This window comes from Harpegnathos saltator, unplaced genomic scaffold (genome assembly GCF_003227715.2).
Source record: "Harpegnathos saltator strain DR-91 unplaced genomic scaffold, Hsal_v8.6 scaffold41, whole genome shotgun sequence".
NCBI classification, from domain to species: domain Eukaryota; kingdom Metazoa; phylum Arthropoda; class Insecta; order Hymenoptera; family Formicidae; genus Harpegnathos; species Harpegnathos saltator.
This window is the reverse complement of record NW_020230217.1, coordinates 1,243,106-1,268,700: the sequence shown is the minus strand read 5'-3', so window position 1 is coordinate 1,268,700 and position 25,595 is coordinate 1,243,106. Positions and strand designations below refer to the sequence as shown.

Here is a 25,595-nt window from a genome sequence, read left to right as displayed (position 1 = left end):
CCGTTCTTCTGGGAACCAAACGAGGGAGAGCCATCCGGGTTCCGCGAAAAAAGTACAAGCCCGGTACAAGACAACCGCGAGATATGGCGGAAGCGGCTAAATGCTTAAACGCTCGAAAGCCAAGCTTAAATGCCGCTGATTGCAGTAGGAGGGAAATGAGAGGTTGCACGATGGACTCCGTAATTCCGTATGTCCATTCTTGAAGGCGGCAGTCAGCGACGGCACTCTGCTACTCTAGTATCGGAGGCTCGTCGCATACTCGTCACGCAGAGGAGGATCTTCTTGCCGTGAGATGCTGTCGATGCCTGCCTGCGTATTTAGCGCCGAAAATGACCACACGATCTCTCGTCGATCTTACGTCATTATTGCGTTGTGAGATTGCGTTAATATCGGGATAACGATACGGATCGGGCGTTTGTGTTTGACAGCGATCGGTGATGAGAGAGAGAGAGAGAGAGAGAGAGAGAGAGAGAGAGAGAGAGAGAGAGAGTGTGTGTGTGTGTGTGTATTATTGGAAGCGTTCTCCGAGAGACGGAGACTACACGTTTAACGCCTGAAAGCGTAACTATACGATTCTCCACTCGCGACGACAAGATGCAAAATCGAATTTTCAATTAACGTCATCCGTTGGAAAGTTTTACCTGAGACATCTCTCGAGATGCCAAAAAGCTCTTCAACGAGCGTAGCGCCGAGGGTGACTCTCGACAGGTGCCGCTTGAGAGTTTGGTTCTTTAAAGGAGATCCTCGAGTGAGGCTTTCAAGCCTAATTTGCATTTAGACTTCGTAGTCGCTGTGAATGCGTAACACGAAAAAACGGAACGAAATAATTCTTGAGTTTTGAAGAGGATGAACGAGAGCGGAATTTAGAAAGATGATGTTGACACGTATTAAGTTACAAATTATTAATTGTGCGTGTAATACGAGCTTTTCTAATCTGTCAGCGAGGTGAAAAATTTACCAAAAGCAATGCGACGTCAAGGAGAAATCGAAGGAGGAGATTGGGACATAATTATCCTGAGAATATTCCCTAGTATAATCTCGGCAGTTGTTCGAACGAGATAAGGTCGGAGGAATCCTTTGAGAAGAGAAAACAAGGAAAAATACTTAAGAGGCTAACGAATGGGACGAATCACCTGAAGCGTTAGAAGACAAACTTCAAAGAGCAGTGCAGAGGGCACTGCATCCGGCTATCATATCGTGGAGAAAGTCAAAAGTAAAGTAAAAGTAAAATCGGACGCGCGATGCAAAGCGAGCGAGCGAGCGAGCGAGCGATCAAGCATATGGACGAAGATATTGTATAAGAGAATCGATACGTCACGTATTCGTAGCATTCGAAAGTTATCGACTCCAACACGCGACGCAGTCGCATGTTATGTTAATAACCAAGTTACACGTTACTCTTGTCTGACGGATGCCGAACAAGTGTCTAAAAAATCTCGCGGAGAACAGATCCTGTGTTGCAGTCTCGGAGACGGCTCGAGATATCCAGCGGGGGTTTCGCGAAATACTTTTGCGAGATTCAGCGCGTCCGACGTACTCAAAGCACCTCGCCTCAAACTAACCGTCGGACGATACGGCAAACGTGGGCCGACATAAAAATCCGTACAAGGAGAAAAGGAAGAACAATTAACAGGCTTATAACTCACACGATAGCGCCGATGTCACGTTGACGCACATTTGCAGAGTCGTGCGGAGCCGGCTATCAAAGGGGAGATCATGAGTCTCGTCGAAACACGACGGGTCCCCCGAGGAGAAACCCGCTGAGGGAAATTTCTACGACGGATTCCGCCGGCGCGGCACGGCGCGGCGCGGCGCGGCGCGGCGGCTCATAATTACTCGCCACGCTCGCGCGCGCCTTCATTCATCCGCCGGGGAGAAATATACGCGGCGTTATAGCGACCGCGCTATATGTGCACCCACCTTTCTGCCCGATCTCATATTCCCCGATGAATTCCGCGAACGAAACGAGTAACGGTAAAAAAACGTGAGGACCCTCCTCCTCGCGGCGGGTCCTCGACAGGACACGGCGTTCCCGCGCGGTAGGTGGTCCGCTGGCGGAGGGATGGACCGTGCGGGCTCGATTCCTCTTGGGAGTGCGTAGCCGAAAGACGACGTGGAGGAGCGACCAAGTATCAGGGCTACAGGGGGTGAGCGGTAGGAGCAGAGAAGGGGAGCAGGAAAGGGAGGCAGAATTCCGCTTTGTATGACGAGTACTCGCCGCGCCGGCTGAGATCGCGTGCATTTCCGGTGACTACGCAGTTCTCGCGGGAGCTGGAGTTAAAAGGGAGCGACGCAACCGCGGGGAAAGACAAAAGAAGCGAAATTGGGCGCCCCGGTGGCTAGGTGAGCGAGCGAGCGAGCAAGAGGGACTAGGGGGAAAGGAGTGGAGACTAGAGATAGAGGGACGTCAGGTATACGAAGGTCGTTAGCTCGAAGAAAAATTAGCCGTTTGTCGGAGCCCTGCCCCGTGGAGATGGGTCAATCAGATACGAAAACACTTGTCTAGGCCCGGCCATTGTGGCCGGCAAGGTAACAGGAGACTACAAAAGATTGTAGACACAGGTATACCGTCCTAATGACCGGTCGAAGAATTCGAACCTCGACCGTAGAGCCTTAGCGGGGTGGCTTCCAAGTCTGCGCGGCGGCCTGATCCAGCTTGTGTCATCTTGCTCTCTCGGAACGTGGGGAGATCTGCGTGTGATCTCTCGTCGCGTCCGTCCCCCCGCAGGAACGCCGACGGGGGGTCGATACTCGCGGTCGATCTAATGTGGACGAAAGTAGACGTAGCCGCATCGCACACGCTGAGCGTTTCGTCATCGGACTCGTATAAGGTGTCGCCGGTATGCCGGCAGATTCAATCGACGGTGAATTCAATCAGAGTGTCAGCAGCAAATGTAGCCATCTGCGTACGCATTAAGTTCGTGTCGTGTCGACAGAAGAGCTTGCTGACACGACAGCAGTTTGCCGACAGAGACCGCACTAAATCTGCGGCATGTTCCATTTAAAGCTCTAATCTAAAGGTATATTAAAGGTATTTAAAGGCATTTAAATGATTGCGTCTATAAGTAATCAGAAGAGAGAGAGAGAGAGAGAGAGAGGAGAGAGAGACGATACGAATATCATTATTGTAGCGTGAAATGCTGTTTTTGTGTTTGAAAATTCCTGACTGAGTTTTCTCGCTAATTTTTGAAAGTGCGATAAATTGTAGCTTTTGAGACATGTAGTACTTCTTTCAGATTCATATCGAACACTCGACTCACTGGATTCGGGAATTTGTATTGTATCCCGGCTGATACCATCGGCACGATCGGCATTTTGGGTATTAACGTGCTAATTAGAAGACTGTTACCTCGATGTAGATTTAGATAATCTCTTTCGCCCCGATAATCCAGTAATTTACGATTCGAAATTGTACGTTGAAGCGCTTCGAGCGCGAGTACCATCGACACTAGTTTAAATCCCGATCGGAATCAAGGGTATAGTCGCGATTTTCATGGCGGATTGTGGTTCTGGGCGCCCGTGTCGGCGCGATCCGGGTGTTCCGAGATTTCGGCTCGGTGCAAAGTGAAGAATCGTGTTCAGGTCGGTTTGATCGGTCAGAGGCGTGGTCGTAAACTTTAGTGCTCACTCGTGTATATACTCGAAGACCACTTAGCTCTGTCGATGTGTTCGTTCGCCATCGATGTCGTCGTGTGGGGCTTTCTCTCCTCTTCCTACTACTCTTCTTTCCTTCTGCCTCTCTCTCTCTCTCTCTCTCTCTCTCTCTCTCTCTCTCTCTCTCTCTCTCTCTCTCTCTCTCTCTATCGTTCTTTCTTTCTCTTCTTCGCGCGCTTGTTTTCTTTCCGGTTTCCAGGGCGAGAAACACACCAGGAACCTACTTGCCGCCCAAATCAAGATAGAGCAGCCGGCCATAAAACGTAAATGGGGTTATTGGCCCGAGCCTTTAAGTCCGGTAATAGATTTTCACTTTGCCGCGGCCGCGTTTAAGCGCGGCGCGTTTGCCTTTTTGTCTCTTGATCGCGATTTCGCAAACTCGATCGCGAATTTTACGCTCCACCTTATGACGTCGCGTTAACCGCTCCACGCCGATCGTTCTCTTTGCTATCGGAGAGGGATGAGGAGCAGAAGAGAGAGAGAGAGAGAGAGAGAGAGAGAGAGAGAGAGAGAGAGAGAGAGAGAGAGAACTGTTTGTTTTGCTCATAATTAATTAGCCAGGGATTCTCCTGCTGGATCTCGTTTCGCAGAAAAAACAGACCGACGTTGTTTACAGACGGTTATCTTTTCGCGATCAAAATTAAAGAGCCGAGAGCCCGATAAGTTTGCGCTAACTTTAGATTAAATCTCGGCGCGGTAGGTGGATATAGTCATCATTGACTGTTAGTCGAGGTTTATTTGCACGGCTTGCACGTCCGCGAATATGTCTGGCACTCAGCCAGTGTAACCATCCAGCCGTGAATCGAAACAACTATAATTATCTGTGTTACGCGCGCTGTACGATAAGCTTACACGTCGCACGGTTAAACAATGTTTAGAGCACGCTTAAATTATTCGCCCGATCGCCCAGAGGCCTGGAGCCAACCTGACCTGGAGCCTCTTCGCGGCAAAATCGTGCAACCCATCCGTACACATTCCTCGACGTCCAGCTGATCGATATAAGAACACCGAGTTCGTCCTTATCTGTTATCGAATTAACTATAAAATCTCGCCACGTTACATTCAAGGGAGTTGGATTTGCATACCAGTTAAACGAGCTGCGCTTTACGCCTAGTGTGTTAGAAGAGACCTCGTATCTGCGATCTGATAAGGAAAAAGAGAGAGATGGCGCTTCTAAATAATCCATCCTCCCCATTTGAGTTGATTTGTAATTTGTAATTATTTTACGCAGAGTACAGTGGAAGGATCTCTCATTCACGTTACATCTCTTTCGCTGTGCCAAGACACGTTTGAAGATTGAGGGCCGTTGAGCAGGCTCCTTTTATTCGGCACGTGCTGCAAGAGTGATCGGTGCCGTGTAGTAGCACTCCGTGCGCCGCGCGACCAATCACGTCCCACCGAGAACTGTCATTTCGATGGATGGGGTATCTGGCGTCATCTAGCGTGCGCGCGACGTGCGTCTCCATTCTCTCGCGCCGCCGGCATTCATTCATTTGCTCTCTTTAATCATATACGTGTCCATTCAGGTTGAAGGAGCGCGGAATAAACGTGGTCGTCGTTCACTGGAGGGCGCTACGTGCCACACACACGCTCTCTTCTCTCCGTTTCACCGATCACACTGTCCATCTGCGGGTCTCATTTGGTCGCGTCTACGCTTAGGTCGTGTGTGTCGTTTGTCTGTGTCGTCAGCGTCTGCGTCAACAGCAGATCAGTCTTATCGCTCCGATGTGCAACCGGTTATTCCACGGCCACGACATCGTTTTTTAAATACTGGATTCGCGACGTCCGATAGTGTTTCGACGTAAGTTCTTAACTTTTGAGTTTATCACGACTACCGCTACTTTCTTCGCGAAAATCTCAGCAAAGAGTGTGTCTTCTGTCACGAGAGAACGGTATCGCGATTCCGGGCAAACCGCGAGGATAAGAAAGTGAAAGATTAAACGTTGTATTAATAATAGCGGTATAAGATATAAGGTACGTATTTGACTCGAAAATGTCGAGTTTCAAAAATGTCGAGGACACATTCGGATAGCTGAGTGTGCGAGTCTGCCACGCAAGCTCGGTATCCTCGGGAATTCCCAGTCTGCTCCGAAATTCATTTGCTCGTCGATTAATCTGAGCCGAGCTGCTCTCACGCGGAGCTTTCACTTTCTCACTTTTCCACTCTGCTCGTCACACGACCTTGACTTTTTTTTGCATGCTTTTACTGTCTTCGCATTTCCATTTCTTGTCGTGTTGTCAATTCCGTTTGAGTGCTGCATAAGATCGTGGCGTTACTCTCTTTTGGATACGTATACATTAACAATGCGGGTGTCGCAATGAAGTTCCGTTTGTCGTATAAGTAGAATAAAAAATGAATATGGAGTAGCACTTGTTCGATAAGATATAATTTACACTCTGATCTATTATATATGTAAATATAGCCAAACGCGATCTGGAACATATATTATATAACAATTAGTCAAATACTGTTGTATAGATAATAAAAATATCACATATGGTTTTGTTCTGTTGTTACTTTGTATTTGCAAGACCACTTTTATTCGCATACTGCATTATGTAAACGCTATATTGCATACATTGCATGAAACAGATGTTTTTATTGTAAGAAGTTAACAAAGGTATGTGGAGGTAACTTAATGATTCGTAATTCTTCTTAAGCATCACTACCTAAATAGTACAAAATAGAATCATCCAGAAAATACAGCTCCAAGAATATTTTAAAAAATGTTTTAGAATGTCATGACCCAATAAGAAATATACTAACGATATATTCATAAATTGTTCAGATCCATAATTTTCAGCTTCTATATTAAACTTATAATTTATCAACAGAGTCTGCTGATAGAAACTGACAATGGATTGAGAGCAGAGTATGAGCAAAAAGAATCAGATTTAAATACATTTAAATAATTATAGAACAAATCTTGTTTGGTTACTGTTGTCAGTTTACCATTGTACTTTGTTAATAAATTTATATTATATTTCTATTGGCAAGCTATTGTCAAAAATTCATAGCAGATATTGCATAAAATTTGTTTCTGTTTGTTTAACTGTCTGAAATGGTACGTACAGTATGATATTGCACCCTGTGCTATTTAGGTACATTTTACAATATTATGTTGATATTGTTATGAGGAACTTATTAAATATTTACTTGATAGAAAAGAATTGTTAACATAGCATTATCAAAGTGTTACGATACAAGTTATAGTGTTCATTATACTTTTTATTACTCTTGTTCCTGAAATGTACTTATGTTTATCATGTTTTTGCTGTTGAGCTTAACAGTCAGTTCTTTTATTCTTTTATTCAGTCATCATTTGTTCAGCTCATTCAGTCGTTCGTTTATTCAGTTCGTTCCTGCTCACCTGTTTTGACAATTGCATCTGGATAAAATTATACATATGTCATAGTTTTGTAGAATTATTATTTATGATCGGACATAAGTTGACAGTTATTTGCGTGTCATTTGTAGTGTCTTGCAGTTTTTTACTGTCGGATGCAATTAGTTTGTGGCCTTCTCGGTGTAACATGTATCGGCGTAATTGCATGACGCCATTCATGCACATTCATATGTGGTTGAATTCCGTTTGGTTACTTGAAGGATATAAATAGATAACGTCGAACGTTCTAATCTTTAGCCAACGCTTTGATAACGACACGTCAGTAAGACGTTAGTAAGTCAGAAGACATCTTAACGATCTTGTGATAATTTTATATATGATTATAATGCTCAGTCCAGATACTTAATTGAGTAAAATATTTTACGATAATAGTCGGAACAAAGATGACATATATTTAAACAAAGGTAAATAATATCACTATATACATATATACACGTGACACGTATACGACGTTTTGCTTCCGTTTTACATCGACAAATCTCTCCCAAGAATTCTTTATTATTTTTCTCATCGCTCACGATTTTTTTTCTTTTCGATTGCAGGAAGATGCAGCACCTTCTACCGTTGCTTTTGGTGATTCTAATAATACAAACGTCGTTCGCACCACCCGTTTCACAGAACAAGAATGAAGATCACAAGGACAAGGAAAATAAGGTTGATGACTCGGATGATATGGTAAGATATTTTTAGATAGACTATATCTTTATATGAATATATATTTCCCTGTTGTATTGTAGTTAAAACTCGTTTTTATTTGTAGGCGAAAATCATGGAATATCACAGGTACCTGAAGGAAGTGATTCAAACTCTGGAGAGTGATGTGGAATTTCGCGAAAAGTTGGAGAAAGCTGATGAAGCTGATATACGCGTAAGTATAGTTTTAAAAGTAGTTTTTATTTATAAATGCCTTGAGATAACACCGGATGTGTTCAAAACGTCTTAACACTCCGTAAAACATTTTGGATATATCCGGAGTGATTCTGAGACATTTTGTATTATCTGGAATACAACGTATTTGTAAGACACTTCTCTTTGTAGCAACATTTTTAAATATTATAAAATCGAGTATCTATTCTGGACTTGAGCGTAATCTGCAATTTTCAGTAGATATTTTCATACGCAGACAGGCAAGATAGCGCACGAGTTGCAGTTTGTGAATCACAAAATCAGAACAAAGTTAGATGAATTAAAACGAGAGGAATTGGAAAGACTGAGACATCTCGCCACTAAGGAACATAATCTGATGAACGGCCTGGATCTCAATCATTTGAAGATAGCAGAGCATTTGGACCACTCCAACACGCACACGTTTGAAATAGACGATCTGAAGAAACTGATTGCAAAGGTAGGACACTCGGGCGTTTAGAAATGCTTAAAAGATTTTGCATCGGCGGCTCTGTTTAGCAGATATATATTTTAAGTTCTCATGAAAATGTTGCAGACCACACAAGACTTGGCAGAAGCTGATAAACGAAGACGCGAAGAGTTTAAGGAGTATGAGATGAAGAAGAAATTCGAGGAAGAGCAAAAGATGAAGGGTAATACTGGTAACAGAACGTGATACTTCTAGGCTTGCTTACTTATTAATGGTGGTGGTGAGGTGACATTTATCATATAAAGTGAATAATTCAAATGTTTACGTTAATCGCTGGTTCTCGGTTTTTAAGTTGAGTTTTACTCTTGGAAGGTATGAAGGAGGAGGAAAGGAAGAAATATGAGGAGCAGTTGGTAGCGATGAAGAAAAAGCACATGGAACATCAACCTGTAAGTTCGTAGATGGATGTGCAAAGATAATTTTTTTCTTTACTTTACCTCGCAACAAATAATATGTGTTTACAGCTACATCACCCCGGTAGTAAGCAACAACTGGAAGAGGTATGGGAGAAGCAAGATCACATGGAGAATCAAGAATTTAATCCCAAGACATTCTTTTACCTCCATGGTACGTGAAAAGTCGTTATTATTACTATCTTTATTATATTATATTATTATTGTAAAAGTTGATTTTCCATACGCATGCAATTTGAATTGTTCCAGATCTGGATGGCAATGGGTTCTGGGATCAAGATGAGGTAAAAGCTCTGTTCTTAAAGGAATTAGACAAAATTTACAGTGAAGGCTCCCCTGAAGATGATATCTATGAAAGGCGCGAAGAAATGGAAAGAATGAGGGAACATGTGTTTAACGAAGCTGATCTCAATCACGACGGTCTTATCAGGTATATGCTTCAACAAATTGCTAGAATTTCCATTCAGTATTTATGTTCATCGATCCCTAACATTGCGTGCAAGAAAAAAGTATATTATTAATATTTTATTCTTATTGCAGTTATCAAGAGTTTCTAGAACAGACGAAGAAACCTGATTTCCAACGAGATGAAGGATGGCGAGCATTGGAAGAACAAGAGATTTACTCTCAGCAAGAATACGAGGCTTACGAGAGACGCAGGCAAGAGGAGGTGCAGAAAATGATCGCTAAAGGAATGGTGAGTACTTGTGATCATGTATTATAGGTGTACTTATAGACGAGTAGATAAGTCATAAATGTAGTTGTATGTCTCAGTAAATAGTCACAACATTAAATTCCTGCATATTTATATAACGAGTGATTTAATTTTGTACGTTACTACTTATAGTATCGACTTGTACTCGAACGATTTTACTTTTTGCTTTCGTACATATTCATTCGACAGCATGCTCGAGATGAATTTAGAATGAATGTCCCATCTTATTCTTTTTCTTTTCAGTCAAAAGTCGACTGTTTTATCTCAATATATATCTCAATATGTGCCCGACTGTAATTGCGTACAACATACATACGCCTCTTAACGAGAAGACTCTATAGTTGCGTTATTGCTCTCACTATTGCTATCGGTCGTTTAAGGCGAACGACATGTTCGTAGTGATTAGGATGATTAACATAGCTTGTGCACTTTTTGTTGTTGTTGTTAGTTACCACCACTCCCTGACAATGCACATCTACCCGTTCAGCATGAACAGGTGAGTAAAGGCAAATTTCTAAAGCCGCAAGTTATGTATTTTGAGAAAAATTTGAGTTTTCTATCGAATCCACGATTTCACCTATTCTTGACGCTCTAATTTAATCGCTTTTTTCACAGTTCCCACCGCAATACCAGCAGTATCCGGGAGCGGCGCAACCACCGATAGGTCACGCACCACCGCCGCAATACCAGGGTCAAGTTCCACCCTATCAGGCTCAGATTCCGCAACAACAACATTATCAGGGTCAAGTTCCGCAGCAACAATCACAGTATCAACAAGCACAGCTGCCTCAGTATCAAGCGCAAATGCCACATCAACAACAATTCCAAGCTCAACAGGCTCAACAACAGTACCACCAGGCCCAACCTCAGCAAATTCCACAACAATACCAGGGTCAGCCTCATCAGGTACAAGCGCAACATCAACAACAACAGGCGCAACATGAACAACAAACGCAACAACAGCAACAACAGATGCAGAACAAAATAGCGCAGAACATTCAGGATAACGTCTTGTCGAACAATCCAGGAGTTGCAGCAGGTAGCCAACAACAGAATCTACAGAGCGCATCGAGTTCCCCTCAGCAACAGCAACAACTAAACCCAAATAGTATACCGAATGTACAGAAAGTGTAGAAATATGCTACCAGATCAATGGTAAAAATATCTTTTAATTCACTTCTTTGTGAAGTGTGTTTCGATCCTGATCTGAGATCGAACCGATAAGTTCGATGGCTCAATTTAAGGAAGTTAAATTATTTCCTTAGAAACTTAAATTTGGATTTCAGATTTTTTGTTTGATTCGAAATTCATATTTAAATTTTACATTTGAGAAATATATGCATCTATATGCTATTATTTTCAATATAAAATATACGAAATATATATATATATATCAAACGCTTTTGTAACATATTTGATTGTTCTTGAAATGAGCTATCGAGTTCACTTTACCAATTTGTTCCTAACGTCAATAGGGATGAAGTCTAACGACGATAAATTAGTATTTGATTCCGTCAAGTTAGATAATCTATTATACTCCCATATTTTCAAATTTTATTAAATTCTATGACAATTCTTTATTTGATGTTATCAAATTGCAATGCCACAATGCCAACTACGTAAAATAAAATGACGGAATAACAGATTAGCTATGATTATTTATGATAAAAGAATAGTGATCATTACTTTTATTACAATAAACTTTATTGAGCATATGGCTCTTGTGTTTACATACCTTATTAAAATTATTTTAAGATTTCATACATATTTTAAAATATCCTGCTCGCACCTTTGCAATAGTACACTGGGGTGCATCATATCGTGCCGCGTCAGAGGAAATACTTCTCCGGCGGTCCTCACTTACTGCCTACTTTCTCCGCGCTTCTTTCTCTAGGGAATCCGCTAGAGAAGGAAGCGCGGAGAAAGTGGGCAATAAATGAGGACCACTGGAGGAGAAGTATTTCCTCTGACGCGGCATGATATGATGCACCTCAGTGTATATATGTTTTTAAAAAAATTGAAGAGCGATCTCCCTAGACGAGTCAATAAGCACCTCTCTCTCACTCTCTCTCGCTCTCTTGCTCACTTGCTCGCATTCGCTGCTATGTGCTTCTTCAGCGTTCTCGTAGCGATGCACGCATAGCCTCACTCCTTTGCGTCCGACGTTTCTTTCTTATCTTATTAAGTGACTGAGTCGAAATTTTCCTTTGTTAATATATCGGGTCATGATTAGGGGCAGGAGTTGAATATGTACTCTCGAATCTCAATAAACTCAGTAATTATCATCACACTAAAATTAAATAATATCTTATCGATCATTATAAGTTCGCGTTTCACATAATTGTGAAAAATTCATTACGATCAAATGTACAACAAAGTAAATATCAAATGGTATCAAGGCGAAATATAGTTGGAACTTTTTGAGATATATTCAAATCGATGTTATTTGAAATCATTTTATTTATCCACAACATGTACACGTATATTTTTACTTAGATATTTTTATGTTTCGAGATGTCCATAAAAAACTTGAACATATTTCAAAAAATTCTTTTACCTACATGTGCAAAAAGTCTCTATTACTACAATTTTACAAAATTGGGCAGACAAATGAAAATGTAAAATTTAATTAAAAATAGAGAGGCATACAAGTCTGGCAGTGTTTATTTCCTTTCTAATATTTCAGCTGTATGTATTTGCTTGATGCACCATTTATACGTGTAAAAGTCCATATAATATATATACATATAGAGAAACTCCATTTCTCGCTCGATACCGACGAATTTTAATTGTTCCGTTGGTCTATATCTGAAAATTATCGCATGATTTTAATTGTTTGCAATTAATAAATTAAACAAAACATTACAGCGACATATCTATAGTCAAAAAATAATTCACCAGGTTGAATTCTTCACCAGGTTGAATCGCTCTCTTAACAAAAATACCTATTCTATGATCACCGTTCACCATCATCACTTTCGCATAACAATTTGGATTTATCAAGTGATTAGCGAACTTTATTTTATTCCCTTTCCGTGTCGCGTCTACAATAAAATCTGAAACCGACCAAAAACTTTTAATTTTTATTATTTTTCAACATTTAATTAACCACTATATCTATCTCTACTTACCATTGTTAAGATTAAAAAAGAAACTACACATATATTTATCATATACTTTTCCCCTCCTTCCCCAGCTTTGTCTTGACTGATAATTTCGCCACAATATTCTGAGATGAATTCATTCTTCGTTGCTGATTTTTCAAATTATATAAAGTATATTTCAAATTAAAAATTCTACTCATTGAGATTATACTGATTTTCACTCTAATGAATTAAATTTTTCGAAACTTATGAAGACCACGTTGCACGCTGACATTTTTGCAAGATTTAGAATTGATTTGGAAATTATCTGCACCATATGTTTGGCAAAGATCCGGATCACATTCCCTGACAGCCAGATAACAAGGACACTGCTTTGTATTGCATTGCGCCTTGCACCTACACTCAGGAAATCTGTTCTGGCATTCGTTGCTGCACTGATAAAACTTCTCGCAGAAGTTTTGTGCTTGTATACATGGGCATGAATTATCACACTGACGGCCAGGATGATCACAAGGTGCAAAATTGTGCACGTGATTAGCACCTATTCATTCAAATGAAACGTACGAATTAGAGGCAAATAAAATGAGCGGATAGTATAAAATTTAACATACCCGAATCCTTCTTAAGTTGTATTTTCCGGCAATGCATAGACCACAACCGATGCTTTTTTCTTTTTTCGCGGCGGTGTGAAGTCCTTGAGATTTTTTATAGCAGGAATGTCCGAAGCTTCTTTCTGCGCAAATTCGTAAACTTCCTTGCATGTTTTTGTTAATAATCATTTTTGTTAATAATCATACTTACTTCTTAATTAATCAATGATGTTTAATCAAAAAAATCCTAATCAATCACTAATTATCCACTGATGATACATACACGATTTCTACTTAATGTATGTATATTTAATCAATCAATGATGTTTAATCAAAAAAATCCTAATCAATCACTAATGTATATCCCACTGATGACGATGCACCGATGTTGCTTACTTAACCCACCATTTCTTTCCAATGTTGCGTATACGCAACACGAAATTTAACTTCACAAAACGCAGTCAAAATGAACCTATTTCACAATTAGTCTAACACTTCGTGAAAAAAAATAATTACTGACGTCAGTAATTAATTATATAAACTTCGTGTTACGTATACGCAACATTGAGAAGAAATAGGTTAATGTGTGTATACTAGGTTATAAAAAAAATTGAAAAGCAATCTCCCTAGACACAGTCAGGTCAGTTCTTTTCCTCTGCACCGCTGCACTAGTGCAGTAAGTTCGAGTGAGACAAGTATATATTTGTCTCACTTTAACTTATTGCACCAGTGCAGCGGTGCAGAAGAAAGAACAGACCGAAAGAGTCAATAAGCATCTCTCTCTCACTCTCTCTCGCTTGCTCGCTTGCTCGCATTCGCTGCTGTCTGCTCTTCAGCGCTCTCGTAGCGCCCCAGCAGTACCGCGATTTTGTAACTCGTTATTGGAGTTAACGACAGTTTCGTTATTGTTGCGCATCTTTTCTACCGTAGACAAAAGCTGCGCAACGATAACGAAAGTGTCGTTAACTCCAATAACGAGTTACAGAATCGCGGTACAGGTGTCGAGAAAGTAATGTGCACGTTTTGCCCCACTCCGTCGCGTCCGACGTTTCTTAAGCCAGCGGCACACGGTGCTTGTTTTCGTGCTGAGTTGCTTGCTGGATGAAAATACTGCGTTCTGATTGGTACTTTTCCGAAGATGGATGGAAATGCACCAATCAGAACGCAGTATTTTCATCCAGCAAGCAATCCAGCACGAAAACAAGCATCGTGTGCCGCTGGCTTTACTGATGAATCGAAATTTTCCGTGATTCAGAATTTATCTTAATATATCTCCACTTAGACAAGACACTTAGAGACAACGTACACAAAAAGCACAAGAACACTTTTCTTCCTATTTTTGAAGACCGAATCGATTGGGACTAAAAAAACCTCGATCGGTTTAGCCATTGCTGAGATATGAAAATCTCACCTCGTTTCAACTCGTTTTGCGTATAATAGGCACGGTGTGCCTCTTGATTTATCCTTAGATAAAAATAGATTTCTTGAATTTTGAATTTTATAAATTAAAGGTTTCAATTTCTCGATCATAAAAAATACATATAAATATATTCTAACGTACACCAAAGTAATGTTAATAAAATAATTTGAAAAGTATCTTATACATCTTTTCGATATAAAAGCTTAATTGAAAAATAAGGATAAAAATTGGAGGATTGTTCCTTAATTAATTTTACATATCTTTGCAACAAATAACGGCAATTTTAATATATTTACTAGAGATTTTAAGCTCTAAAATATTTGTCGAATCATAATTCTTATTAGAATTATACTTCATTGAAGTTTACTTCTTTGTCACGATCAAGAAGTGATTATTTCTTCGGCTGCTCTCTTTTAATTTATTTATTAATTTAATTTAATATGCAGTATAGAAATTGCATTTGAATTGACGTTGAATACCACAATTGGTAAATAATAAGATCTTTTATTTTATTGTTTAGTCCAACAACTTGAAAATAAAAAGACATCAGACTAACTATTGAATTGCTCTACTCGAGAGATAAGAATACGTTTGATTTGTCATTGAGTTGTTGTACCATCTTGATATCAATATCTTGTTGAAGATAGTGCTGGTTCATAACAGGAACTTTTGCAACTAACGAAATTTAAGACTCAAACATTTTTAGTCGAAACTCAAACCATTTAGCTGAGATTCATACCTTACCGAGTCCTAAAGAAATTAATTATACTACCACTAGAGGACGCCAGGTAGGCCATGAGTAAATTCTGACTTGCTTTAGCAGTTTCTGTTAGTTCCAAAGATTCCGTTATGAGCCACCACTATCTGCGAAGAAGATTCGAGATTCGAGGTTGTAGTACGATTCGGCGACAAAAGGTAAACGTATTTTTCATTGTAAGTTTTATAATTCGACAGCAAGTTAGAAGAGTTTTTTATTTCTGAATGGTATGAATTAACAGCATGTCAAATAGCTCTTATTTTTAAGTTGGATTGAATGATATAACAAGTTAGATTTTATTCTCAAGTTGAATGATTCAACTGTGAAACGGAAGATATTACTCTCAACAATAGGTTAGATGTATTTGTATATTTTCACGTTAAGTTATTATATGTGACTAAGTTAAATTGACAGAATGAAAGATCAGATCTCCATTATAAAAAATAGACAACTTCAGCTTCAAGATAATGAGATAATTTGGAAAGCATTTTAAAATCTGAAGTTTTTAGTTTTCAAATGTATTAGGGGTCATAAAGCTGTCGCTCTTCGCAAAGATATATCGAATCAAATAAAAAACTGCGATCGTACCGAATTTTCATTCTGAGTTCCCAATTGAGTTTTTACATCGGAAATTTATTTTTATGAAGGTGATTGATGAATTTTTTAAAATGAACACTTTCAACTTTCTTTTTTCATTCATTGTGTAACAACGTATACCGATTTGTTCATTCTGTATGAATGATTAAAGTCAGAAGAATTTTCTTTCTTGAACGTTGAATAATTCAACGAAGAAAAATCATACGACAACCTGTTGTATGCAAATTGAAATTCACGCTTTGAAGCGATGCAAATGCTATTTTGATACGCAATTTAATGTTTACGCGATATAACTTTACAAGTTTCTATAAGTTTTAACATTCGATAAATATTGAATTATACCTGTAGTGTTAAAAAAAAATACTCTGCGCTGTAAAATACTACTTGAATCATTTCATTATAATGGTTTCTGCCGAAATTATAGTCCATTAAATTTTAAATCTGAATAAAGTAAAATCTATTTAAAGTTAATAAATAAAAGTTAATAAAATTAAAAAAAAACATTTTGTCCATTTATGATCGAGAAAATTGAGTTTTAGTTACGTTTTAGTTATATGTGATTATACATTAATTTGTTTATTATACCACCGTTTTCATTAATATATAAGATTAACTATTGTTATTGTTTATACTATTTATCGTCAGGTCAAAATATTTTTCCTTCTTTACGTAATATAACCTAATGTTAGTCCTAATAGCACAGATGTCCAGAGGACGTCCAGAGTACGTCTTGAGGACGTTTCCTGGGGATGGGGTTTCTTCATCCTCAGGACGTCCTTAAAACGTCCCCAGGAGAACATGTGCTATCAGGGAGGTCAGATAATCTTTATTTTCAAACGTTATGATTTCTCGGTCCATTTTTATTTTTCATTATCATTTATCCCATCGATTTGACATAAGAAATCTAGGTTTTTTCTTTCATTAGATATCCGATAATACAATTATATGTTTTTCAAAAATATTCAGTGTGTTAAGAAGATACGTTCGCCGAGAACAATTGTCGATTCAACGAGTCTTCGTGATTGTGAAAGCGGCACACTAACCCAATCAGTGTCTAGTTGAAGATAAAATTCTCTTCTTACGTGTGAGTATAATATTTCTCAATCTTGTCGATTTATTTCTCATCATAAAATGAGGCATTAAGATGCCTCCTTGCAAAAAGATTATACAGTTTGAAAATATCCAATTCTTAACATCTGTTTGCGATTTTGCCAAAGAGATATGTCAGATCATTAAGAACGTTTTCGCGAGCAAAGGTAGAGCATGAATAAACAAAGTAGTCTCAGCTGAAATTCCTCTTCAGATCTTCTCGAAGAAGATCGTACATAATTTAACGAGAGTTTAACATTGTACAATATTTTCTTTCGTCACTTATCGTGAAACTTACATTTCTCTCGAGTTATGCGCATTCTTCTTGCAAGATGCGACATCCCGAGTCGTCGAGGTCAAGAGACTTGTGGAAATGGATGGAAGGGTTGAAAAGACAGGAGACACAAAAAGAGACTCTCCCCTTCGTTTCTCATATTTATTTGTTATTGCATACTGTTTATGTTAGTATATTACTTAGGTATACGTGCCAAGTAGCAACTTAAATGTATGATTGCGTGTTTCTTCTGTTTGTTCCACCCGTCAAGCGCGGATAGGTAGGTAGGTAGGTAGGTAATGTAACTTGCTTACTCCACTATATATAGGGTGTATTTATAAGTATAGCATACCTCGGTAGAACGTCATCTTACGAGCTAATCGGTAATAAATAAAAGTGAGGCTCGTGGCCGGGGGGTTTCTTTTGAATGGGGGAATGGAGGAAGGAGGCGGGTTTTTGGGTTAAGAGGACGAATGGAATCCGGGGGAATAGGAGCCAGGTTAATTTACGGGGACAGAGAGGTGGGCGGATGGCTGGGTGGATGGTTGTGCGGGTGGGAAACGCGTTTTATTTAAATGGGTGAACGATTTCTCTCTGCGTTTGCGTCTGTGACTAAAGCAAACCGCGCGCGCGCGGAGGCATATATCATCCACCACACACGTTCTCTGCCGCGCTCATCAAGTAAAATCGGGGAACGAACGTCGTTTCACGAGTCGTCACGGCTACATCGTCCGCGCGCGCTTTTTATCGCGCGATATACAACTATATCGGGTACGGGCGACTTATCCAAACAACAAATTGGGCTACCTACACTGAAAAAAAAAAGAAATACTTGCCTCTCTCTCTCTCTCTCTCTCTCTCTCTCTCTCTCTCTCTCTCTCTCTCTCTCTCTCTCTCTCTCTCTCTCTCTCTCTCTCTCTCTCCCCCTCTGTGTGTGTGTGTGTGTGTTATTTTTTTCTTGTTTTGTGGCTTGCTCTTTTTTTTCTTTCTCGGCTCTCCTGCTCTCTCGAAAAGGCGCGGGAATATATAATAAAAACGATAGTAACTATAAAATATTGCCGTTTCTCGCCGCCGAGCACGTACGACGAGCGCGCTGCTTGCGATCGCGACGATTCCGCCCGGCCGGCCGCGCGCACCGTCTCGACACGCGACATCCCGCCGTCCGTCGAAGAACCGTCTCCTCGTCGACATTCACGCGCGCGCGCGCGCGCGCGCGCACGCACAATTCGCACGAGCGGAGAAAACAATTCCCCGAATCGTTAACGCAACAACAACGATCGTTCGCTGCGGAACTACGCCGCTGCCCTGATAAACTTCTAAATTGCGTAATCGATCGACGAGACGATCCGTTAGAAGTTCGTCAGTCCGAGTAAATTTCTAAACTATAATTATCGATATATTTATATATCGCGGTTCTCTCTCGCCGTGCGCGTGGACTCCCGTCGTCTCTAAATATAAATCTGTAAACCGTAATCGTAAATGCTCGCTTAAATACCTTAAACTTTTAAATAGCGTACGGGGTTTCTCTCTTGTATTTATCTCGTGCGGATAATGGAGACGGCGGTCGCGGATTGAGAGCAACGTTTGCCGAAACACGCGACGCTGACGACGTGCGCGACGACGACGCGGGAAAAACGCAGTCTCGTTCGGAAGAAAATTGGCGGAAATCGACCTCACGAACGCGTCGACCGAATCTCGTACGACGCTCGAGCAATTCTTTCATTCTTAATCGTCAACAAAATGAATTCCCGCCACTCGCGGACGTCGCGTGTCTCACCCTCGCGGTCGATCGAGACGATGTCAAGGCGGAGGCCTCAGGGCTCACCGGCGACTCGCACACGGCGTGAAAACACTTTCGGAAAGAGAAACGAATCTCTCTCTCTCTCTCTCTCTCTCTCTCTCTTTCTCTCTTTCCCTTCTGAAAGATGCCTCTCCCTCTCTATCTCTCTTTCTCTTCTCTCTCGGCGGATCTTGCCCTGCGCCTTTGACCGACAGGGCGGAAAGATCGAAACAAAATCCGGCTCTTAGGCTACTTAAACGGAATCTCAACGAGAACTCCTCGAAATAAATATGTTACATGTTACAGTGATAACGATGAATCTTGCCGTACATGCTGCTCCTTCCTATTTACAGTAAAGACAAACAATCTCGTGTGTCCCCACGTTCTCTCGACTTCTCCGAGTGTAAATGTATGACGTATGTGGCGAGTAAGTGTGGCTGTATCGTCTGTGTGTGTGTGTGTGTGTGTTTCTCGTTTCCATGTGTGCGTGTACACATGTGTCAGAGTACGAGTGTATGTGTGTGATTTTTTACTCGGGTTCGTGTGCGATTAAATAACCGGGCTCTGAAAAGTGTGCGGTCCTATTGCACGACTAATAGTCTTCGCAAATGAAAGATGCCACATCTAAACTGTCCCTTAAACATTAACTATCGTAGAGAAAACGGAAACGCGGCGTGTATCGTCGCGCGGCCGCGCGCGATGCGCGCGCTAACCGCGAGGGAGGAACGAAGTCTCGCGCGGAAGCGATCGGGGTGTGTCCACCCTCGCGGGGAGCGCGCGTCGTCGTCGTCGTCAGCACGCGTTCTGTAAACTAGTCGTAAATCGTGTGGTACGGAGACTACTATGCTTCTGTTATAGTCGGCTGTCGTTCGCTGTGCAACTCGCTCGCTCGCTCGTTCGTTCGTTCGTTCGTACGCTCGTTCGTTCGTTCGTTCGTTCGTTCGTTCGTTCGTTCGTTCGCTCACTCGCTCGCTCGTTCATTCTCGCTCATTCTCTCTTTCTTTTCTCTCTCTCTCTCTCTCTCTCTCTCTCTCTCTCTCTCTCTCGCGTTCTCTCTCATTCTCTTTCGCTCCCTATTTCTCCTATTCCCGCTTTAATTTTACTTTTCTTTTCCAACATTCACCGCGGCAATGACGATATTAATCAAAAGAAAGATTTCTCACGTGTGTGAAAACGAAAGCGATGGATCTCTGTATGTTTGTGATCGGAACTCCTGGACGAGCGGTCCCGTATATCGACGGTCCATCCGTCGCCTCTCGCGGCCCGTTGAGTCGAAAATGTCGCGCTGTTCGCGAACAACGTTTCCCGGACGATATTTTCCGTACGTGGCTGGGATCAACCCGCGCGATTAATTTGTATCTCAACGAGTCGGGCGTTGCGTCGTGTGTTTCGGGAATAAAACATATTACACGAAACTCGCGAAACTTTGGTGTATCGCGGCCGATGATATCGCGATTTCATGATTTTATAACAAGGGAGAAGAGGGATGTATCGTCCCGTGGAGGGTGCGTGATGTCGATAAACGGAACGCGCGCGTCCGCGAGTAGAACTGAATTGGCTCTCTTTTATCTTTCTCTCTCCTTCTCTTTCCTTCTTTCTAAGCTAACGCTAGAATCACGCACATTCCGTCTTGTCGGCCCGATAAAAACCCTACGAGCTACTTTGTCTTTCTCGATTTTAAAGTCTCCAGCGTCGCTTACAGCGCAAAACTCTCATCGTGAACTTTTGTTTCGTCCTCGACGACGTTCGGAAAAGAACCGCGGTCTCTCTTTCTCTCTCTCTCTCTCTCTCTCTCTCTCTCTCTCTCTCGCTTTCTCTCTTTCATTCTCGCTTTCTTTCTCTTACGTTCTCACTCGCTCATACTCTCTTTCTAATGCAATTAAACGCACTCAGCCAGTATAACCCTACAGCATCAATATATCAATTTTTTATATTTATATATATATATTTATATTTATATATATATATAATATACTTTTTTCTCATATATATATTCACTTTGTGTTCTATATCAATAATAGCGTATTAGATGCTTTTTTGTTCACTTACGTCTTAGGTATGTAATATAGGTATTTCTTTTTTTTATCATCTGTTCACAGATACATATATGTATATATCAAAACGTGGAAACGAAAAGGTCCTCTCGAAATAGCCGTTCTCCTGTGTCGGTCAGCTGTGTTCCTCTTTCATCTTTTTATTTTCTTTTTTCTTATTCTCCTACGCGCGTTCTCTCTCTCTCTCTCTCTCTCTCTCTCTCCCTCTCGTTCGCTCGCTCGTTCGCTCACTCGCTCTTTTTCTCTTTCTCTCGTTCTCTGTCTCTCCCTCACTTTCTCTCCTCATATCTACTAGTTCGTCGACTCTGTTTGCTCTGCCGGGAAATCAAGAAGGAAAACATCTCGAGAATATGCCATTCAGGGTATTACCTGTGTGGATTGATCCAAAACACAAATTTTGTCGGGTAGTTTGTTGCTTCGGACACTCTCACTCAGACACGCACACAGACAGTTCGTAGACACATTGCGTATTCGACACTCGTAGGGGAGAGTTCGTCGGGTTAATCGAATATTTCACTCGTCGCGCGCGGTAGTCTCTTCTTTTTCTCGCTCTCTTGTGTTTTTCCTTCTTTTTTCTTTCTTTTAGTGAAACGATTGGACAATTGGAGAATCTCGGGAAGGGAATCCTTCCCGGGAATGATTTGGAAACAATCGAGAAGATACCCATTCAAAAATTACGATCGCGAATTCGAATACCGAATTTCGATCTTCCAGGATGAAACAAATATTTCGCGCAACATTTATATCGTATCGCGCGTAATTAAAAGTTAAGCGCGCTCTGGCGAATGCGCGACTCGAATGAAAATTAACGAAGAATCCGAATCGCAGAAATATATGAGGAGAAGTTTCCTTCTCCAAAAGTCATCAATTCAAATTTGTTCACATCGGACGTTTAATCGAGAAAAGCCGGACGTTTATCGCGAGTGCGTCGTAGGGATCGCCGAAGATATCGAGAGGGAAGGAACGACATGTCGATTTTACGCAACGTATTTACAAACGTAATCTCACGAATAATGCATTCAGCAGAATTTCGAATGACTTCGTCGCTTAGTCAAGTGGTCACGGTCTACGGGATACTTAAATTTTTTTTTTTTTTGGAAGGCACTTACTACTTTTTTCTTTTTATACAATATTTAATTTTAAATTTCTTCCGCATTCGCTCTCTTTTCCACGCTCTCGCGACCTCGTATTCTCACGCTTTCTCTCTCTCTCTCTCTCTCTCTCTCTCTCTCTCTCTCTCTCTCTCTCTCTCTCTTTCTCTCTCTCTCTCTCTCTCTCTTTCTCTCTCTCTCTCTTTCTCACTCTCTCTCATTCTCTCTTTCTCTCTTTCTTTCTCCCTTCCTTTTTCTCTCGTAATTTTTCGCGAATCAGCTCGCACTTCTTTTGCTTCCACTAAATTTCAACCCATCCCGTACTCGCATGAAACTTCCCTCTTTCTTACCCCCTTCTTTTCTCCTTCTGCCGCCGCACGTCTCGCGCGAATTTACCTTTTTCTCCGTTGAACACATTATGCCTAAATGGTAATTAGAACTCGCGCTTTCCGATTTTCCGCCGAAATGAAAAACGTGGTCGATCGAGTTTTATATTGCAACGCGTATACTAATAAATCGCCGTCTAAGGTCGCCTCGCGACCACCGTCGCGTTTTCGCACAAAAGTCGCTTGTATCAAGAATAACGTATTATTTTTTTCTCCTTTTTTTCATTTTCTCTTTACCGTTTTTTGACTTGTCCGATATTTCGTTTTCCTAATCGCCCCGATACGTGCTACCAACGCGCGATCCACCCTTCCTTCCTTCCTTCCTTCCTTCCTCTTCTCTCCTGCTCTCTGCTATGCTGTCCTCTCTCCCATCGTTACCAGAGATGTTCTGGCTGCATGAGCGTGGCGCGAGAATCAATTTTTCCCTCCTGCGTTTTCTTGTTTCTTTTCTTTCTTGTTCTTTTTTAAACCCACTCTCCCGTAAAGTTTCCCAGACAAACGGATAACACGGATGGCTCGTTACGCAAAAGCCTCGTACGAGCAAAAGCGAAAAGCGATGATCTTTCCCTTTCACCGAAGGCCACTTCGAAAAATTTTTTTGTTTACTTTTTACACTTACAAGGAGTCTCTTTCTCTCTGTCTCTCGCACACATGCACGCACTCGTATTCTCTCCCCTCGCATTTTCTCCCGAACCCGAGCGTGCCGACGTTTGCGACGAATAAATCAAATTGGCCGATAAAATCGTCGTTTTAGCACCTACGCAAAAGGATATCCTTGCGTTACATTGAATCCGGAGATTAGTCGAAGTCAGGATCGATTACAAACGACAACGAATCTCGATGAAATTTTCCGGTGAAAATAAAATTTGTCGGTTTTGCGGGTCTTGGCGAAAATTCAACGATATTTGTTGTTTAACATCGGTCGGCACTCGGATCGTTCTTCGATTGTCGAGGACTCGGAGTCCCTTTGCGAAATCACGCGCGACGTGTAAAATTTTGAAAAATAGCACGATATTTCGAAAGAAGAACATACACGCATAAGTCTCACTCGCACGTTCATTCGTTCTTTTCATTTTCGCTCTGTAGCTTTCTCTCTCTCTCTCTCTCTCTCTCTCGCTCTCTCTCTCTCTCTCTCTCTCTCTCTCTCGCTCGCTCTCTCGCTCTCTCACACATTCATCGACATTTGCGCGCTCAAGCTCGCGTTCAGACTCACATATTCAGGCTCGTATTCAGGTTCACAGTCTCGCACCGATGCACACTTCGTGGTCGCCGAACTCACCGAAATTTCGACACGGTCTCGTGTCGCCACAGTTTCTCGTCTCCTAATCCCTAAACCTTATAATTTTTATACTTGGCATACCCCAAATATGGCAGGAAGGCAATCATTATACTTAATAACGTACAGCGATCATCTCGGCCTAGAGTGTGCTCGCTTTTATAAGCCGTTGAATTTGTTTCCACCGTCTTATACTTTGTCGTAATTTCTTTCCTCTTTCGCTCCCTTTTTCTCTGTCTCTCTATGTCTCTGTCTCTCTATGTCTCTCTCTCTCTCTCTCTCTCTCTCTCTCTCTCTCTCTCTCTCTCTCTCTCTCTCTTGCTTTCTCTCTCTTGCTCTCTCTATCTCTCTCTCTCTCTCTCTCTCTCTCTCTCTCTCTCTCTCTCTCCTTTTCTTTCTTGCTCTCGCTCTCGCTCTCTCTAATCTTCTTTTTGCTTGTTTGTTTCTTGGTAGACAGTCATAATGAATTTTGTACATCTCCCTTATTTATCGAGCTTAGATCGGTGACGTCGCTTACTGCCTCACGTTAGAAGGATCGCGCTCTTACGCAAAGTGCCGTGTGTGGAGTTGAGATTTTATACCGTGTTGGGACTGGCGGCGAAATTTACGACACTTGAAACTTATTCACCGTAAGATATGTTCGACGAGAGAAAATGGAAACGAGATATTTCTATCGTCGAAGCAACTGAAATTTGTCTCCGCGAAGCGATTTAACGAGAAAGAAAATCAGCGTGACATTTTTCAGAATAAAATTGAGAATCAAGACCATTTCTTACCAGGAACCAGAACTCATGTTCCAAGAGGTATTATGCCGGGAGATCAAAATTATCTTGCGACGTGCAGAAATTTCGCAAGCACTCTCGTAACCACCAACGAAGAAGAAAGGAAAAATGTTTCTTACCTGGTTTAGAGCGAGTCCCCGTGACGTCCGAAAATTGGGACATGTGACGAAGCGATTCATACGGCACGTTGCGTAAGGACTCGAAAGCACGGGCGAATAGCTTTGCTCGTGGCGGGCCTTGCTTTTTCGTCAGCGCCCGTTCCGAGTAATCGATCGCTAGTCGGCAGTAGGCGACCCCTTACGAGTTATTATACATTTGGCATTAAAAGTACAGTTATCGTATATGCGTAGGTATAAATTTCTTTCGAGTTGTGTGTATCCTGTGTATGTGTGTATGTGTGTCCTATGTATGTATGTATGTAGCGCGCTCGTATACGCATGCATATGTGGCGTGGCTGTACGTATGACTGTATATGTGTCTTTGTATGCCCGTGTACATACGTGCGCTCGTGAGTGGCGTGTGGGTTTTACCTTTATTACATGTACATAGTCCGTACGACACGACGATGACACAACTATCTAGATTGGAAAAAGGTAGCGGCGCTCGCGAGGCGCCGGCGACCCAATAGCTATATTACGTTTGCTAGAAGAAGGTTTTACTCTTTCTCTCTCTCTCTCTCTATCTCTCTCTCTCTCTCTTTCTTATCTGCCTGTCTCCTTTCCCTTTCTTCCTTCTTCCCTACCGAAGGGTCGACCGAGCGATCTTCGTCTAAAACGATCCACGATCGCTCGCTCGAACATCCTTGAAGTTCTGAGCCAGGCGAGACGAGCT

General features: G+C 41.5%; 1 protein-coding gene and 1 long non-coding RNA gene across 9 annotated transcripts; one reads left to right on the top strand and one right to left on the bottom strand.

The window, feature by feature from the left end:
- The first annotated feature begins 5,250 nt into the window (after window positions 1-5,250).
- NUCB1 (Nucleobindin 1) lies at window positions 5,251-11,294 on the top strand. Of its 5 annotated transcripts, none has more exons than XM_011147452.3 (11): window positions 5,252-5,455; window positions 7,604-7,736; window positions 7,822-7,929; window positions 8,185-8,406; window positions 8,503-8,599; window positions 8,749-8,825; window positions 8,901-9,003; window positions 9,099-9,279; window positions 9,390-9,546; window positions 10,013-10,060; window positions 10,180-11,294. In XM_011147452.3, the coding sequence occupies exons 2-11, from the start codon at window positions 7,608-7,610 to the stop codon at window positions 10,696-10,698; spliced, it is 1,641 nt and encodes a 546-aa protein (XP_011145754.1). In that variant the 5' UTR covers window positions 5,252-5,455; window positions 7,604-7,607; the 3' UTR covers window positions 10,699-11,294. The 5 variants fall into 5 exon arrangements, with proteins under 5 accessions (XP_025157085.1, XP_011145754.1, XP_011145751.1 ...); XM_011147449.3 differs by having other exon boundaries at window positions 8,503-8,608; XM_011147450.3 differs by having other exon boundaries at window positions 5,256-5,628; window positions 8,503-8,608.
- Window positions 11,295-11,748: 454 nt separating this feature from the next.
- LOC109504178 (uncharacterized) lies at window positions 11,749-13,535 on the bottom strand. Of its 4 annotated transcripts, none has more exons than XR_003113317.1 (6): window positions 13,470-13,535; window positions 13,280-13,401; window positions 12,696-13,209; window positions 12,463-12,620; window positions 12,214-12,372; window positions 11,749-11,854 (listed from the first exon to the last, which is right to left on the bottom strand). It is a non-coding gene; the product is annotated as an uncharacterized LOC109504178 (long non-coding RNA). The 4 variants fall into 4 exon arrangements; XR_003113320.1 differs by having other exon boundaries at window positions 12,310-12,372; XR_003113318.1 differs by having other exon boundaries at window positions 13,280-13,418; window positions 13,470-13,490.
- Between the last annotated feature and the right edge of the window lie 12,060 nt (window positions 13,536-25,595).

Bases quoted from the DNA above. Each gene is read 5' to 3' on its own strand.
- NUCB1 (XM_011147449.3), top strand. From the start codon at position 7,608: ATGCAGCACCTTCTACCGTTGCTTTTGGTGATTCTAATAATACAAACG. The intron at 7,930-8,184 runs GTAAGTATAGTT...TTTCATACGCAG, and splicing joins CTGATGAAGCTGATATACGC to ACAGGCAAGATAGCGCACGA. The intron at 8,609-8,748 runs GTAACAGAACGT...TACTCTTGGAAG, and splicing joins AAAGATGAAGGGTAATACTG to GTATGAAGGAGGAGGAAAGG.